The sequence below is a fragment of the Cebus imitator genome, unplaced genomic scaffold (assembly GCF_001604975.1).
Source record: "Cebus imitator isolate Cc_AM_T3 unplaced genomic scaffold, Cebus_imitator-1.0 Scaffold31, whole genome shotgun sequence".
Lineage (NCBI taxonomy): Eukaryota > Metazoa > Chordata > Mammalia > Primates > Cebidae > Cebus > Cebus imitator.
In genome coordinates, this window is record NW_016107346.1 from 3,460,412 (window position 1) to 3,476,948 (window position 16,537).

At 39.4% G+C, this 16,537-nt stretch overlaps 1 protein-coding gene across 15 annotated transcripts in view; it reads right to left on the minus strand.

The window, feature by feature from the left end:
- Window positions 1-16,537, minus strand: part of PLCB4 (phospholipase C beta 4) — a 395,299-nt gene that overhangs the window by 13,028 nt on the left and 365,734 nt on the right. For all 15 annotated transcript variants that reach the window (XM_017523965.2, XM_037736898.1, XM_017523963.2 and 12 more), the window contains 3 exons: window positions 8,752-8,867; window positions 4,705-4,780; window positions 2,384-2,559 (listed from right to left, as the gene is read on the minus strand). In XM_017523965.2, the coding sequence (XP_017379454.2) occupies window positions 2,384-2,559; window positions 4,705-4,780; window positions 8,752-8,867 (368 nt within the window). The remainder of the gene's footprint in view (window positions 1-2,383; window positions 2,560-4,704; window positions 4,781-8,751; window positions 8,868-16,537) is intronic.

Consider the following 16,537-nt stretch of genomic DNA (forward strand, 5'->3'; position numbering starts at 1 on the left):
GAAAAGAAAAAAACACAAATACTTCTGTGCATAGCAACAGGACTAGGCCCACTCCTCTCACTCTTTGTTTTTTCTATTATTGAGCTCATCGAGTTCTGCAGTTTGGAAAAAGGAGGGAAGGGGCTTCAAGCCATGTGGATGCTGATCCCTGAGGGGCAGTGGCCACCTAGTGGTGAAGTGACTGATGGGCTGTGATGAGGAGACAGTATTTTTGTCCATAAATATAGAGATCTCAGCTTTGCCTCATATTATTTGGGACCAGATGGGCTGGAAGAGAGAGAGAAAGGAAAAATATTCTAACCCTCACATACGGCCTTCCTGTTTCTATCATCCATGGGAATGAAAGGGACTAAATGGTTTCAAGTAAGCAGAGAGTAGCAAAAAAAGTAGGTTTGCAGGTGACCAACCACTGTGTGTGTGAATGCATGTGCATGCATGATATACATATGTTTATTTATGTGTACATTAAAGGAATAAAACTTAAAATGCTAAATAGAATATGATTACAAAGAATTTTTTCTATAACCTGTTGAGACCTGCTTAAAGCACTGCCTGGAAACCAGCATCCAAGCAGTCGGGTTGCCTAGGCGCTGTAACAACAAGCGCTGCATTCAGTGGGATGGGCAACGCTGAAGCGGAGAGTTGTTCACTCAGCTACCCTAGAGCCACTTCAGCAGGAACATGTATAGACACTCTGGACTCAAGAAGGTCACTCTCAGATTTTTCCATAACATGTTAGGAAATTGACCTTTCTGTATTCATTCATTCAACAAACACCAATGCCCAAATGTTGCTGACAAGTGTCAAGAAAGCAAAAATTTTTAACCAAGAATAGTTGTGATGACGAAGAAACACAACCACCAGGGGCTTGAAAAAGCTTAAATACTGCTGTCACTTTGAAAAGTGCTTCTGCCATGGATTTAATGTTTAAGGTATATTGGTAACTAGGTTATGGCCTCTTTCAATGACTTCCTAAGCAACATAAGAATTAGTATACTTTGTCTTTTCCTTTCGGATAATGCCTACAGTTGTGAGATAATATTTTTATTTTTCTTTATTCAATTTTTCTTTTATAAAATATTAGATAAGTGCTGTGCTGTATTCCGTGAAGTATCTTTGAACAAGGGGAGGCACCTAAAATCTGTCATTGTAGCAATCATCAAAGGCAGGATGATGAACACATCTTTCTGCAGAGCAAATCAAGAGCATTTCTAAGGAACAAAGAAAAGACAATTTCTAATCCTATAGGACTAAATAGAATGCTTTAAAATACATGGAGGTACAGCACATTATCCTACAGAAAATGGAGCATGGTAGGCCTCATTAGTTGCTACAAATGAGAATTGGAAACCATAGCACAAACACTTTGTTCTTGTGCAAAGTATCTGTCACTCCGAAGTCAAGCTGGGAATTTGGGCATACAGCCAGATAATTTATGCAATTGGCCTTAAAAACATTTTTGTTTGATTTATCTGTATAGTGCTTCTATTTTCTACTCCTGTTGTGTCTCCACAGACCCTAACTGTGGCACACCGTAGGCACTAAGTAAGAACCAACCAAGCTGCAACTGAGCTATGATAAAAAGATGTAACAGACACCAACCCTTCTCTCAGGGATAAGTCCAGCTCATGGCTTGCACTATTTCAGATGCAATATTCACTTCACTGAAGTGGACATGGGCCAAAATAAACTGATACTTCACTGTTTCTTAATCAGGCCTATCTTTCCAAAGTTTACAGACGCCCTAACACTGTAACAAAGGGAAATGGAGGCTGTCTCCACATGTAGCCTTTAAGTGACTAGAACCCAGTCACTCTAGGAGCTCAATGGATTGGTCTTTGTCTCTCTGTGTGTCTTTTCTTCCTAAGAGGCTCCAGATCATTTTCCAAGGGCCAGTTCCAGCCCTACCATTTTGCAAGGTCTCCATGACCATTCTGAAAAGGTAGAGCTCCTCTGAGCTGAATGCCTTTAGTGCCCCTGACATTTTAAAATATGTGTCATATGCTACTTTGGTATCTGACCTAACTTTGCATATAAGCATAGTATCTTGCCAACACCTGTAAGCCCTCTGAAGGCAGGGCCATTTCTTTTATCTTTTCTTTATTTTTTTAAATAGAGACAGGATATTGCTATGTCTTGAACTCCTGGGCTCTAGTAATCCTCCTGCCTTGGCCTCCCAAAGTACTGAAATTACAGGTGTGAGCCACTACACCTGGCCCCTGGGGGCCATTTCTTATAGTCAGCCATATGATGAGATATACAAAAGAGCTACATGTTATATGTCAAACTGATTTCACTTATTACCTTGGCTCTCTTATACCCACAACATCAGCTTTTGTTTTTAAAGATTAGATGTTTACTGTGGAGATGGCAACTCCCCCACCTGTCATGGGACAGTTTCAGCTGCTGGGTCTGCTGCTCGTGGGCGTTGATGAGTAGCTTCTTGAGCAGCTCGCACTGCTGGCTGAGGTGCAGGTCTCGGATTTCTTGCTCCTCAGCACTGTGAGTATTGATCATTTCTGACCATTCCTTTGTGTGCTGTGCTACAATCTCTTTGACCTGTTTGGGAAAAGGGGAGTGGTGCCATTGTCATCCTCATAGGTCAGGTATGAACCCGAAAGCACAACATCATTTAGGTATTTAGATTCCTCCCACCAATTTACTTGGTGAAACATGAGACACCTATAACCACCAAAAAATACGTACTAATCAATGGGAAGCAGGAAGTTACTGTTTACTAAAATAAATCCACTGCTTTGGCTCTGAAGAGTTAACTGTTAATTGTCACCCCTTATTTCACTGCTTCATTTAGCCACACTCTGTTTTTTTGTTTTTGTTTTGTTTTGTTTCATTTTGTTTTGACAAAGTCTGCCTCTGTTGCCCAGGCTGGAGTGCAGTGGCTTGATCTCGGCTCACTGCAACCTCCACCTCCCAGGTTCAAGAGCTTCTCCTGCCTCAGCTTCCCAAGTAGCTGGGATTAGAGGTGTGCACCACCACGCTCAGCTAATTTTTGTGTTTTGAGTAGCAACAGGCTTTCACCATGTTGGCCAGGCTCTCGAACTCCCGACCTCAGGTGATCTTCCCACCTTAGCCTCCCAAAGTGCTGGGATTACAGGCATAAGCAACTGCGCCCGGCCAACACTCTGGTTTGTGTGGTCCTTGGACTCCTTTACCCATTCCATCAGGATTCTCTTTATCACCTCATGTTTTTCCAGCTTCACTTCCATAACAGCACATGTCTGAGTAGAGAGCTGTGTGTTCGTTTATTTCTGGATCATGACTTACTGTGTCAACCCTGGTAGATACTAGGATAGAAAGTTCTCCCTGCCCAGTATCCATGCTCTTTGTAGTGCTGTTTTGCAGAAGGGTTTTGCAGCGGGGTTTCACAGCACTCTTGTCAAGAGCTGGAGTCTGTTTCTACAGCTCTTTGAATCTGGGTGACCTGTGACTCACTTTAGCCAATGAGATAGTAGAAAATGTGACGCAAGCAGAGGCTGGAGCGTACTTGCCCTTCTGCTATGCTTGCAGCCCTGAGGCTACCTTGTGACTGAGCCTGTGCTATCCTGCTAGAGGTTGAGAGGTCATGTAGGAAAACGACCAACAGGTAGCCAACTACTGTACCAGATACACAAGTGAGGACATGCGCCCCCTGCTGACTGTAGATACAAAGTGAGTCCAGCCAAAATCTGCAGAACTATCCAGTAGAGCATGGCTCAAATTTCTGACCCACTAAATTGTGACCGAATAAACTGTAGTCATTGCTTTAATGTACTATGCTTTGGCACAGTTCATTATACAGCAAAAGCAAACTAATACTGTTGCCAAGGCTTCTCTTATTTATGCAAAGCATCTAAGAATCGTGTCAGTTTGCACAACCACTAATTCTCAAACATTCCAGTTAAGAAGAGAGAATGGGGAATAACTCTTAAAGACACGTGACTTACTACCTCTATAGAGTTCATGCTCTATAAAATATATAGCTACCAAGGAGAACATCTTGAACAGCCTGGCTACTCCACGCACATAGCAGGGCTATTGGGCCAGGTGACACAGCTGCATATAGATAGATGAAGGCTGGCTAGTTGGACCACAGCTATTGTTTGGAGCTTTCTTTAACAGTTTTTTCCCCCTTTTCTATTAAAAACTATTATTGCTGGAAGAATTGTTTGTGTTCTTAACTGGGACTTAACACTTAGTTCTCCAAATGCCCACAAATTTGATTAAAGTCTCTCGAGCTCCTATTGCCCGTCTTCTTTTTTAGAATAACAGCTCTTAATTTTTTCTCATCCCAAATTTCCACAGTAAAGTTAGGAGAGAGTAAGTATCAACGCCCAATCTGGATAGTTCTCTGTCCTATGTTTAATGTTACTTCAATGGGGAAGTATATTCTGTATTTTATGTAATGTTTCCTTTTAGTATCTTCATTTATTGTTTTACTTGATGCCTCTGAGGCAGGCAACATAAATACTGTTAGCACAGTTCAACAGACAAGACAAAAGAAGATATTCCATGAAGTGGCTCTTCTCAAAGCCAGTGAGTCTGAGACAAACATGAACCCTTGGCTCCCCTGACATCCCAGAACAGATGCAGGCTACTAGCCCACCTCTGGGCTACTGTTATTTCTGATTTATACCAGGTACTCCTTCTAAAAAATTACAAAGTATCTTCTGTAAGTCACTGCTGTAAAAATGGGCATTTTCTTACCTTAGATTTGTGATCTGATGTCAGTGTCTGAATTTTAATTTCTGTTTCTTTTTTCATTTCGAGACAATTACTTCCCCTGAAAATGGAAAGTTGCAAATGCATGCCAGAAATTAGATATTTTCCCATTCCCATGGGTATTTGCTACAAAGCTTTCTGATGAAGATAATATATTCATCAAATATGAGATGCCATGGCTCATTGGGCAACACTTGTCTTTCTAGCAATAGATTCACACCTTACAAAATATTATCTGTTTCATGATTACTCAATTCAACCATTACACAAAGAGGCACTTCAAACCTCACAATTATTTCATTGTTAAGGGGCTGTTGTCAGTTTCCATTTTGGTTCCTGTTTTTCTTCAAGCTATTTTTCACTTATTCAATAAAATATTATTTGGGATGAAAACTGGAAAATAGGTCTTCAGCCTTGAAGTGAATTTTAAATTCTTCCGTTTGGTTATAAAGCCAATTTTTGTCTTTTAAACATGCCAATGAAGAAGAAAATAGCAATCCTTGGCACCATAGGGCAATTTCTGCTTCTTATTCTATTGTGAGTAGGAAATATATGCTAGGCGATTGCCCAGCAACCATTACTGCTTATTTCAGCGATTATGTTTTCCTTTTGGAATAGCCACGTCGCTGCTGAAACAAGAACAGGTCCTGAGCTTCGTCTTCAGCATGTATGCTCTGGTTATTATAGCTCAAGTCAGAATGCTTCATTATAATATTAATTCTTAGTTCCTTCGAGAGAAGCATTACTCTAAAAATGTGAGGTCTCGCATCAAATGTAGCACTTCTCAATGGCTGGCACTGAGCAAGTTTCTTTCGTCTGTTATTCAGTGAGCTTGCGGCACAGCGGAAACATTCCCCTATCTTAATTCTAGACCGGTCTTTAACAGTAAATGCAATGAGAGGTTTTATTCAACAGTCTCATCTGTGGGCATAAGGGCATGCACTTGTAATATTTATTAAAAGTCAAGATTTTATTTTCCCCCTTCTAGTGCATCAACCTTCTTTATATTTGGGCTATGCAAAACAATTTTTGTAATTTTGTATTTTCCCAACTTTAGCTTGGCCTTCCTTGTTTACCCATTCATCTTTTTGCCATCACCTTAAAGATCCCTGAGAGGAAAGCATATGAGAGATAATCATTAGCCAAAGCTGGAAAGCACTTGAATAAAGCTTCCCTTTCCCAGGTCAATTGATCCTTTCAGCTGAGTAGGTAAGAGTAAGGGGAAACCTTTCATTTGTCTTAAAAATAGATACTGCATGAGAAAGCTCCAAGGGCTGTTACCAGTTTCCCTTTTCACTAACTTTTTAGCAGTTGTAGTTAAAAGTCCAAATGGGCCAGGCGCAGTGGCTCAGGCTTGTAATCCCAGAACTCTGGGAGGATAAGGCAGGCAGATCACTTGAGGTCAGGAGTTGGAGACCAGCCTGGCCAACATGCTGAAACCCCATTTCTATAAAAATACAAAAAATTAGCCAGGCGTGGTGGTGCACGCCTGTAATCCTGGTTACTCAGGAAGCTGAGGCAGGACAATTGCTTGGACCTAGGAGGTGGAGATTGCATTGAGCCAAGATTGGCTACTGCACTTCAGCCTGGGTGACACCACAGGACCAAGTCCAGGCCACCCTGATACCATGGTCAATCTTAATAATGAGAAACTTTCTTCAGATACGGCTTTCCAGAAGAAAGTATCTGATGTCTGATTTTGAAGTAACTTTTAATGTACTGCTAAGATTCTGCTGTTTAGAGTACTTGGAAAACGCTCTGCGTAAAGAGCCCAGTGGGCGTGCTGCGTTTGACAGCACAGGCTCAGGAAGAAATCTGCAGATTAGACTTTTCCAGTCTCATCTACATTTAGGATAAAATAGGGCTTTATTTGTTGAGAGACCTCCAAGAGCACTCAATAGCCTATTTTGGGGGGTTAAGTGTCACATTAGGAATACTTCTACTAACTACTAAGTTTATAGTAAATTACATTTTGATCCCACATTTTGAGAGTAAAAACAATCGTGAGGTAAAGGTATCTTTTATTCATTTTTTTACATTTCTAAATATAGCACTCATGACTGATTGAATCAGAAAACTGTAATATTATTTTTAGCAAAGAAATGTACTCTTATTGTGCTCAGGTCTGAAACCTCTTTAATAAAGTTTTTTGGTTTGGTTAAGACAAAACTGTGTTTCCAAATACAGCCATCCACAAAAATGCATGAAACATTTTTTGAAAAGGTATCTTGTGAATACCAATAACCTTATTCTTGGAGAGTACTATAAAGTTGTTGACAATTTGTTCCTTGGTATTAAGAGTCTACGTCTATCATCAGTTTCAATATTATAGCCTGAAATGCCATTAAATATGAGAAATTAATTTATAAAAAATAAATAGGCCAAAGCTGCTGATGTGGTTAGAATCTAGAAGAATCACAGCTCATCAAAACTTACTGTAATCACCACCAATATTGCCACATGAGCTCTGAGGTGAGCGACTTACTCCCTTAACATACAGATCAAAATGTTTTCTAAGTAACAGGCATGTTTCTGCCTCAGTGATACATAGTGAAACCTACAGGAAAAACAAAAGGCAGATGACACATAATAACAGATGCTCAATAATCAGTGCCTGCTTTGTATTTTTCTGAAAAATACAACCATAATAAAAATGAAGGTACCTCTCAAACAGTGAGGCCTGAGACCAGGGCAGGCATATGCAGTTACCCACCATTTACTCCTCAAGCAAATTACATTGGTTTCATGTCATGAACTTAGGTCTTGGGATCTGAAATTTCAGCAATAAGAACCAGTGTCCAAGAAAATTATAACAAACATGATCTGTTCTATTTTTAAAGCTTAGTTTTCTAGGTATATCTTGAGTGACTGTAAAAAATAAACAAACAGGAAAAAAAAAAAAAACCCAAATAGTAAAAAGAAATCTCAGTCTCCTTTTCTCTCATGCCAAAGACATCAGCAGGGATTGAAGGAAAGAGATACAAACCAGAGGGAATCTACTGGAGGAGGTCAAAGGTGGGAAAATCATTTCCCAGATAAATAGAATGTATGCATGATCTCACAGAATTTTCCCCCAAAGTATTTATAAAGGGAAAAGCGTAACCTGACAGTGCAGAAACCTGTCAGATACCACCTTAACCAAGTGATCCAGGTTAACACCACCAATGCTGGGACATATCAACATCACCCCCCACTCACCCCCGCCAATATCATACACTGAGAAGGAAGCACCATCACTTCTGTGATGTGCTTGCCACAAATGCATAACCTCACTCTCATCATGAGAAAATATCAGACAAATCCCAAAGGAGAGACATTCTACAAAAACAACTGATCAGAACTCTTCAAAAGTGAAAGTCACAAAAGACAGGGAGAGACTGAGGAATTATCACAGACTCTTCAAAAGTCAAAGTCACAAAAGACAGGGAGAGATTGAGGAATTATCATAGACATCTACTTAGATGACAACTAAATGTCATGTGTGATTTTGGAGGCTATCGCAGAATGGAAAATGAGTACTTGCAGAAAAACTGGTAAAATGTGAAAAATCACTGTAGCTTAATTAATGGTATTGCACTGCTGACAGTTTCCTGGTTTGACAACTGTACTATGGAGATGTTAACATTTAGGGAAAGTGAGTTAAGGGCATAAGGGAACTCTGTACTATTTTTGCAATTTTTCTGTCAATTTAAAATTAGCTCAAAATCAAAAAGGACAATCAATTCTCAGAGAAAAGAAGAATTTTTTTCAATTATTTGAGGTTAATCCATATTAGAACTAATTATGATGAATTAAAAGATTTCAGAATCTCTGCTGAGAACCTTCCTGAAATGAAAAGGTACGTCTACTCCTTGACCTGTTATGATGTTAGAGCATTTAAAATGAATGAGTTTCTTACTTTCCAGGAATAATTTTTAAGATGAAAATCAAGTCAACACTAAGTTCTTCCTTCACCTAAACAGGCAGCAAAACTGTGGGAAAAGATAAAACACAAACATTGAAAAGTCTTCAGCAGGAAATAAACAGTATTACCCCTTTTTCTTCATTGCCTTCTCTAGGATTTTCTCGTGAGTGGACTTCTCTTTGTCATACTGTGCCACAATTTTGTCAACTTGTGTGCAGTGTAACTTCTGCATGGTACTGTGCTCCTGAAAAGAAGGATTTGTAGTTATGAACTGGACTCTCAGCATGGCTCACACCATATAGGGCTGGCCTAACTTTCACCAGTTTCCCTAGAGTCTTCGTTTAGAAAGTTAAGGAGTAACCGAATCTGAGAATGGTGTAGAGTCCAGCTCTCCCATTAAACACTAGTGTTTTGTCCAAGTGCATTTCCATCATGGAAGTCTCTAGCCTCAGTCTAGTGAACATGCCCAATTCAAAGGCACCCCTGCTCACCAGTGAGTAGTGCCAATCATCCCAAAGTATTTTCTTCCACACATACACATCTCTGTAGAATTTCCACCCATTAATCCTTGTTCTTCTGAGACATGTAATTAGCCTATTGCCCTTTCCACACATTGGTCCTCAAACATGCAAGTTCAGCCACCATGCTTCTTCTCTTGTATATGCTAAATATAACTATTCATCATGTGACATGGTTTGTAAACACCTGCGCATTTTGGAGCTCTTGAATACCATCATTTTATAATGAGAGTCACCACTGTGTTTGTCACTATCAGCTGAATTTGAATTAATTCAGCATAAGTAATTAATTACTTATTACACTGTAATTAGTAATTACTTATTACTTATACAGTGTAATAAGTAATTAATTCACCGTAATAATTAATTAATGTAATAAGTAAGCCACTTAATATTTTCAGTGGCTTACTTACCTAGATGCAGTTTATGAGAATAAAGTGTTCAGGAGCTGTGACCTTCTGTTTTACAGATATTTAAAAATATTTTCCCATCTGCTTCACATAACCACTGAAATTGGGGCTGCAATGCTTTGGAAAGTAGGTATTTCAATATAAACATTATTTCTTCCCATACAATGAGAAAGGCATTTGACTACAGCCAATGACCTATATGAAATCAGATTTCTTTAGCTGTTCAGCCTCCGAAGCACAGATGAAATCAGTACAATCAGAAAGTTCCAACTCTAAATGATACTTGATGTTATAGCCTAATCTTACTCTTGAGAACCAGAGAAATGGGATGCTATTCATGACTAGAATGGGTGAATGTGTTGTTCAGGTTACATAAGCACTTTCACAGTCATATTTCCTTTTACTTATTGAAAAAAATGAGTACCTTAATTTAAAAGCAAATTTATTCTTTCCAAAGTAGGCTTGACTTTAAGCAAATCTAATTCATGAACTTCTTTTAAAGATTTCATAAAATATAAATGGGGAAGGAAATTTTAAGTCTTTACCGAGATTTCCTTAATTTCTCAGCTGTTAAGTGAATTAACACAGGACTTGATCTACAATTCATTTATATATAAATTCTTTAGAAATGTATTCATACACAAGGCCTCAGTATTCTTTTCTTTGGGAGAAGGAGTGGAGGAGGGTGATGCTGGGTAGAAGATTCCCAACATGGGAACTAATGGTGGGGACAAAGGCTATGTGAGCTTGCTGTGGATCTGGGTTTAGGGTAACAATGTCTTGCTTAATTTGTAATTGGAATGCCCCATAAATCCTGCCATATTACCAATGTGTGTGCGCCTTTGTGATATAAACCTATTTCAGCCAGAGCTTCTGCAATGTGGCACTGGGTTAAGGACATGAGTTCTTCTGACCTGGGATGAGCCGCTTACCCTTCCAGAGTCTGCTCATCTTTATAATTGGGAGAGTAACACTTACTTCATAGAGTTGTTAGGATTAAAAGTAAATCTAATGTAAATCACGTTTCAAATGCGTGTTACAGTTTATTCAAAACATAGTGACAAACAAACCTATCTATACTATTCAATACCCGTAACAACATACAGGAGTGACTTGAGATAGAGATATCAATCAGACTAATTAAATCAATAGATCTTTCCTCCAAGCTTAATCTACTGCCCCAGGAATAGAGGAACACATTGATGTATCCCCGAATGTATTTAACTACCCTTGTAATACCTTGGTACCTACTAAAATGCCTTCCTCCTATTTTCTGTCTAAGATTTAGAAGTATTATGGTTGGCTAACACATGTTAATTTTACCTGGGCAAAAAATAATAAATAAGGGGCTTTATGCCAGTCTCAAAATGTATCAGAAGCGCCACAGTCCTATATTATCTTGCAAATATCATTGAAAAGAGGCTGAAGACTATTTCTTTAAATATTTTAGTGTAGAACAGGATAAGTAGAGCCTTTGAGGCTTGAAAGTAAACTGACACAGATTATTTCCTAAGAAAATATTTTGGTGAACCTTATTAACTCAATTAGATATGAGAAATGGGGCTGTTTGTACCATAAAGTTGTTTATGATTGACTCAACTCTATATGATATGCTCTACAAGGGCAGGCCAGTCTTTTGTGTTTACCAGTACATGGCCCAAAGCCTGGTACGAAGTAGATGCTCAATAAGTAATTACTGCATGAACAAAAAGTCAGCATGGGAAAATAGCAAAAGGACTTGGATTCCGGTCCCAGCTCAGCCAATAATTAACCAACTGGCCTTGGGTAATGTATATAAATCTTTTTAGGCCTCAATGTCTTTATTAGAAAATTGAGTTAGGGCTGGGCATGGGGTAGCCCATGCCAATAGCACTTTGGGAGACTGAGGCGGGCAGATCACCTGAGGTCAGGGGTTGAAGATTAGCCTGGCCAACACGGCAAAAACCTGTCTCTACTAAAAATACAAAACTTAGCTGGGTGTGGTGGTACATGCCTGTAATCCCAGCTACTCTGGAGGCTTAGGCAGGAGAATCACTTGAACCCAGGAGGCAGAGGTTGCAGTGAGCCGAGACTGCGCCACCGAACTTCAGCCTGGGTGATAGAGTAAGACTCCATCTCAAAAAAAAAAAAAAAAAAACAAAACAAGAAAACTGAGTTAGGTACCTTTGCCTAAGCTAATTCATGAGTTGCTTATGAGATGCAAGGTTACCTAACGTATCCAGAAATAATTTGAAAAACTGAAAGCATATTGAAATAAAATAATTGCAATTAATGTCAGTAACAGAAAAGCTGGTCCTGAAAAATTGTCTCTGTTTATCTTTGTTCTCAGAACTCCATCCCTGTGCGGTAAGCAGTGATCGCTGAAGTGTTTTGGGATAACTTGGTTTCCAGACACCATTTCTCCTTTTGGAAACAAATGGGGATCCTAATTACTGATTTCCATGTAACTCTGCTGAAGCCTCAGCTTCTTGTTCTATAAAATGAAGGAGGCACAAAATGATCTCTAAGTCCATCTTAGCTTTTAAAAAAAGTCCATCATTGATTTTATTCTTTTGGTCCTTAGTTAAATCATGAAACACTATGGAGGAGACATACATTTGTTATTCATTCACACCACAAGTACCATAATTAAATGTGTTGACTTAAAGTCAATCTTAATTGGGACATTTTGGGGGAAAAATGTAGAGCTTTTAGCAGAATTTGTATATGTTTCTTAACCAAGTTAAGGGTAAATTCAGCTCTTTTGGGAAAAACTGCTGCTGCAATTCATTCTTGTGACTGATGTGACTATGGGCGTGAATGATCGCACCTCACAGAGTGCTGAAAATTTTGAGTAAATCATGATTGCTCAGCATGTAACTTTGAGATTACCAGCAACTGCCACGTCTTTGCCGCTTTCCACTGCATAACCAAGTTACAGGTCTGGTTCTAAGGTCTGACCATGAGTTAAAATTGATGAGTTAAACAGCAGTCTTGGTGCTGTCGGCTACATTGCTTGCATAGCAAAGAGAAAATTTTCCATCAGTAGCTTTACTAAAAATGCCAGTTTATAGGCTTCTCAGGCATTTTATTTGACTCATTTAATGTTGATGCTGCAAACTGGTGGCCTAAGGACTGTATCCAGCCTGCAGATACAGTTTTTAGTTTAGTTACTTTTTCTTTCTTTTTTTTTTTTTTTTTTTTTCTACATGGTTTCAAAAAGAGGTTGAATTAAAGGCCGATAGTAAAAGATCAGGAAATTCAGATAAGATTTCTGATATTTTGACTCTCCTTTAAGAAAACACAGATGGCCCATCTACTCTCCAGGCACCAATGGGGGTAGCTCAGTCTGACTTGGCCTGTGGAGAGAGATGAGCGCTCCCAGTTTTTGTGGAGTCAACACCTGTCCAACTTCCCTCAGCTACTTCCTGTTTGGCCCCCATGGGCATTTGAACTGTAATTCCTCTTCTAACATGTTACTGGAGATACGTATCCAACTTTGGGTTTTACATTTTTTCCTCTAAGAAATTGACCTCATTGGACAATTGAAAAGCATGCCTGTCTTTTAATGAAAGCAGTTGCTGCTCTGGATCCCAATGAGTCATGTGCTGGGGGAGAAATAGTTAATTAGTTCTCCTTTTTCTGTGTCTCATATAATAGACACTTGGAAAACCATTACCCGAGTTTCTATTTCAAATTGAAGAAGTGACTCTAGAAAGTGAGAGACAAGTAGATGTCTGATTGCCAGTACATTCAGAGGGTCGAAGGAGTTGACCATTGCCATTTTCCAAAAATAGCCATCTTAATGGGCATTTTTGTATCCATTTGGGGTGTAAATGGTCATTATCCCCAACTTTTTTTCTCAATTTCCTAATAGCAAATCACACACCTATTTGCAGATGGCAGAACCTCATATTCATACCACTGTTCCTTTTCTATCTGGTAGCTAACCTGTAAGTTTGGAAATAAGCTGTCCTTGGGACCATACATTTATTTCTTAAACTGCTGAGATTTAGTTCATAGATCCTCTGCTTCCCTTTGAGTCTAAAAAGTAGAATTATTTATCTAGGCCAGGAGTGTCCAATCTTTTGGCTTCCTTGGGCCCCACTGGAAGAAGAATTGTCTGGGGCCACACATGAAACACTAACACGAATGATAGTCAATGAGCTTAAAAAAAAAATTCTGTGCATAAATCTCATAATGTTTTAAGAAAGTTTACAAATTTGTGTTGGGCTGTATTCAAAGCTGTCCTAAGCTGCATGTAGCCTGGGGCTGCAGGTTGGACAAGCTTGATCTAGGCTGATATGTAAGAGCTGAGATCTCCCTGCAGTTGCTGGATATAGACTAAATACTAGTCCCTGCTCTTAGCTACCAAGTGCTGTTTGGGCCAGGGGCACAGTAGTAGGGAGAGTGAAGTCCAGGCCATATTTCTTCTTCAGCAGGTCATTTTATAACATAAGGCTTTAGGGTGGTAAGCCTTAGACCCACGTTGGGTGAGTGAAAACTATTATAAAACAGAAAGGATGGGGGAATTAATTCTCACTATTATGTGACAACAGGGTAAAATCTCTTTTTCTTTAAGGAGGCTTGATAAGTATATTTAAAAAACAGTGCTCAAAATTTAGCATGCATAGGAGAGGACTTTATTTAAAATGTATTTCCTATGCTCTTTTCTTGGGGATGATAGCTAAGTGTCATGTAGGCACAAACACATATTTTTGTAAAGCCTCCATCTCTTGGCCCAATGATCTTATGTTGAAAAAAGAGTCCTGAAGGAACCCAAGATATTTGTGCCCTGATAGATTCATGATTGCTCTTAAAAAACCTGTTACTAAGACCATAAGGAAAAAGATGTATGAAGAGAAGAAAACTTTAGTGGGGAAACATTAGAGGCAGCTGGTTACAAGTTTGAGTTCTCAAGTCAGGCTGAATTTGGTTCAAATCCTGGCTCTATCATTTAAAAACTAGGTGATTTAATGAAGTTGTATTTTTTTTTAAAGTATGAATAAGTTAATCTGTTGAATGACTGGTAGAATATAAAAATGGCCAAAATAATTTCCCTTTCTGTATCCACTCCCACTTCTGATGTAACTTTGTCACCTGTCAAAAGGTAGAGTCCTTATAAGGCCAGACTTAGAACTTGTTTTGGCCAAAAAAATGAGGTGGAAGTGATGGTGTGTCCGTTCTGAGCTGGGACCACAAGAAACCATGCATGACCTGCTTGGTCTTTTGGGACCCCAGCCATGTGAACACGTCTGGACTAGCCTGCTGGAAGAAGACAGGAGGCCACATAAAGCAGAGAGGAAGTGGTTTAGCAGAGGCCTTTCTAAAACGGTCAGTCCCCCATCTGCCGACCAAACTGGTAGTGATGGCAGATTCATGAGTGAATCCAGCTGAGACCAGAAGAATCACTCAGCAGCTGGAACCCAGCTCCAACTGCTGATGCACAAAATTGTGAGCCAAATCAATGGTCATTATTTTAAGACACTACATCTTAGGCTGGTTTGTTACCCTGCAAAATCTAACAGATACAAAGCTCATATAATTATAGTACTCCTTTATATAATTGTTATGAGAATACTTAAGAATATGTGCTTAAGCAAGTATCAATATGTATAAGCTAGTGTTGCCACTTAAGTGTTGACTGACAGAAAAATTAGTCACATGGAGATCAGGCATGAAGTATGTCCAATGGTAATAGATTCACCACATTGCTCGCCTCTCCTTAACCGGTTTTTCATTTTTCAGTTTTAAAGACAACATGTTGGTGATGGTGGTGTTGTTTTCAAGACAGAGTCTTGCTCTTGTCACCCAGGCTGAAGTGCTGTGGCATGATCTCAGCTCACTGCAACCTCCACCTCCTGGGTTCCAGCAACTCTCCTGCTTCAGCCTCTCAAGTAGCTGGGACTACAGGCATGTGCCAACCCACCCGGCTAATTTTTGTATTTTTAGTAGAGACAAGATTTTGCCACGTTGGCCAAGCTGGTCTCGAACTCCTGACCTCAGGTGATCCACCTGCCTTGGCCTCCCAAAGTGCTGAGATTACAAGCGTGAGTCACCGTGCCCGGCCTAAATACAACATGTTAATAAAGATGGCCTCGTTATATATTCGGCAAATATATATTCATTATATATTCACTATATTCTTCATCTGAGAGGTTAGCTTGGGCCAGGCATAGTGGCTCGAGGAAGCTAATGAACAACTTTGATGTACGTTGAGTTCTAAACATTGAGGACCAACCTTCCTTAGTAACAATTCTGATAACCAGCAGCATATCAACACTGTCCAAAGTTGATAGTGATTTTCCCTAATGTCCCATGTGCTGTCACTGTATTTGACCCAGGGACGAACTAGTCCACTTAGTAAAGCATCCCATATCCTACACAGGAGAATGCTGCAAGAGTATGGATTCTGGACTCTTGATTTTGGTTCAAATACCAGCTCTGCTGCTCCCTAACTCTGGGACATCAGATAACTTCAATAATTCTTAATTCCCTCACAGGTAAATAGAGACTCACATAGAATTTACCTTACAGGGTAGAGAGTGTTAAATGAGTCAATGCATGTAAAGTGCTGAGTACAGCATCTGAGAATTACTGAGCATGCAGGAATTCTAGCGGCTATTTTTGTTGCTATTATTACCATCCACCACAGCATATTATTTTCTGGTCATGCCTCAAGAAAATATTAAATGAAGCCAAAATCTTTATGTTTCCAACTAGCCCAAAGGCCACTGAGGTGTCTGCTCAATGAAAGTGATCCAACTTAAATGCAAGAAAAATTTGTTAGATAGCGCTCCAGCATAGGGGTACCGACTCTATTTCTAATAATTAAAGTTAGTTAAGGTGCTTTCTCTCTTATTTCCCATTCTTACTCTTTTTCTGTTGGTTTTCCACAGTTCAGCCTGTTGTCAATAACCAACAACACTGAAGTCCCTACTTTAAATTGTTCTGTCTCCAATAATCCCACTGAGCAATGTAAGGAATTTCACTGAATGGAATTATTC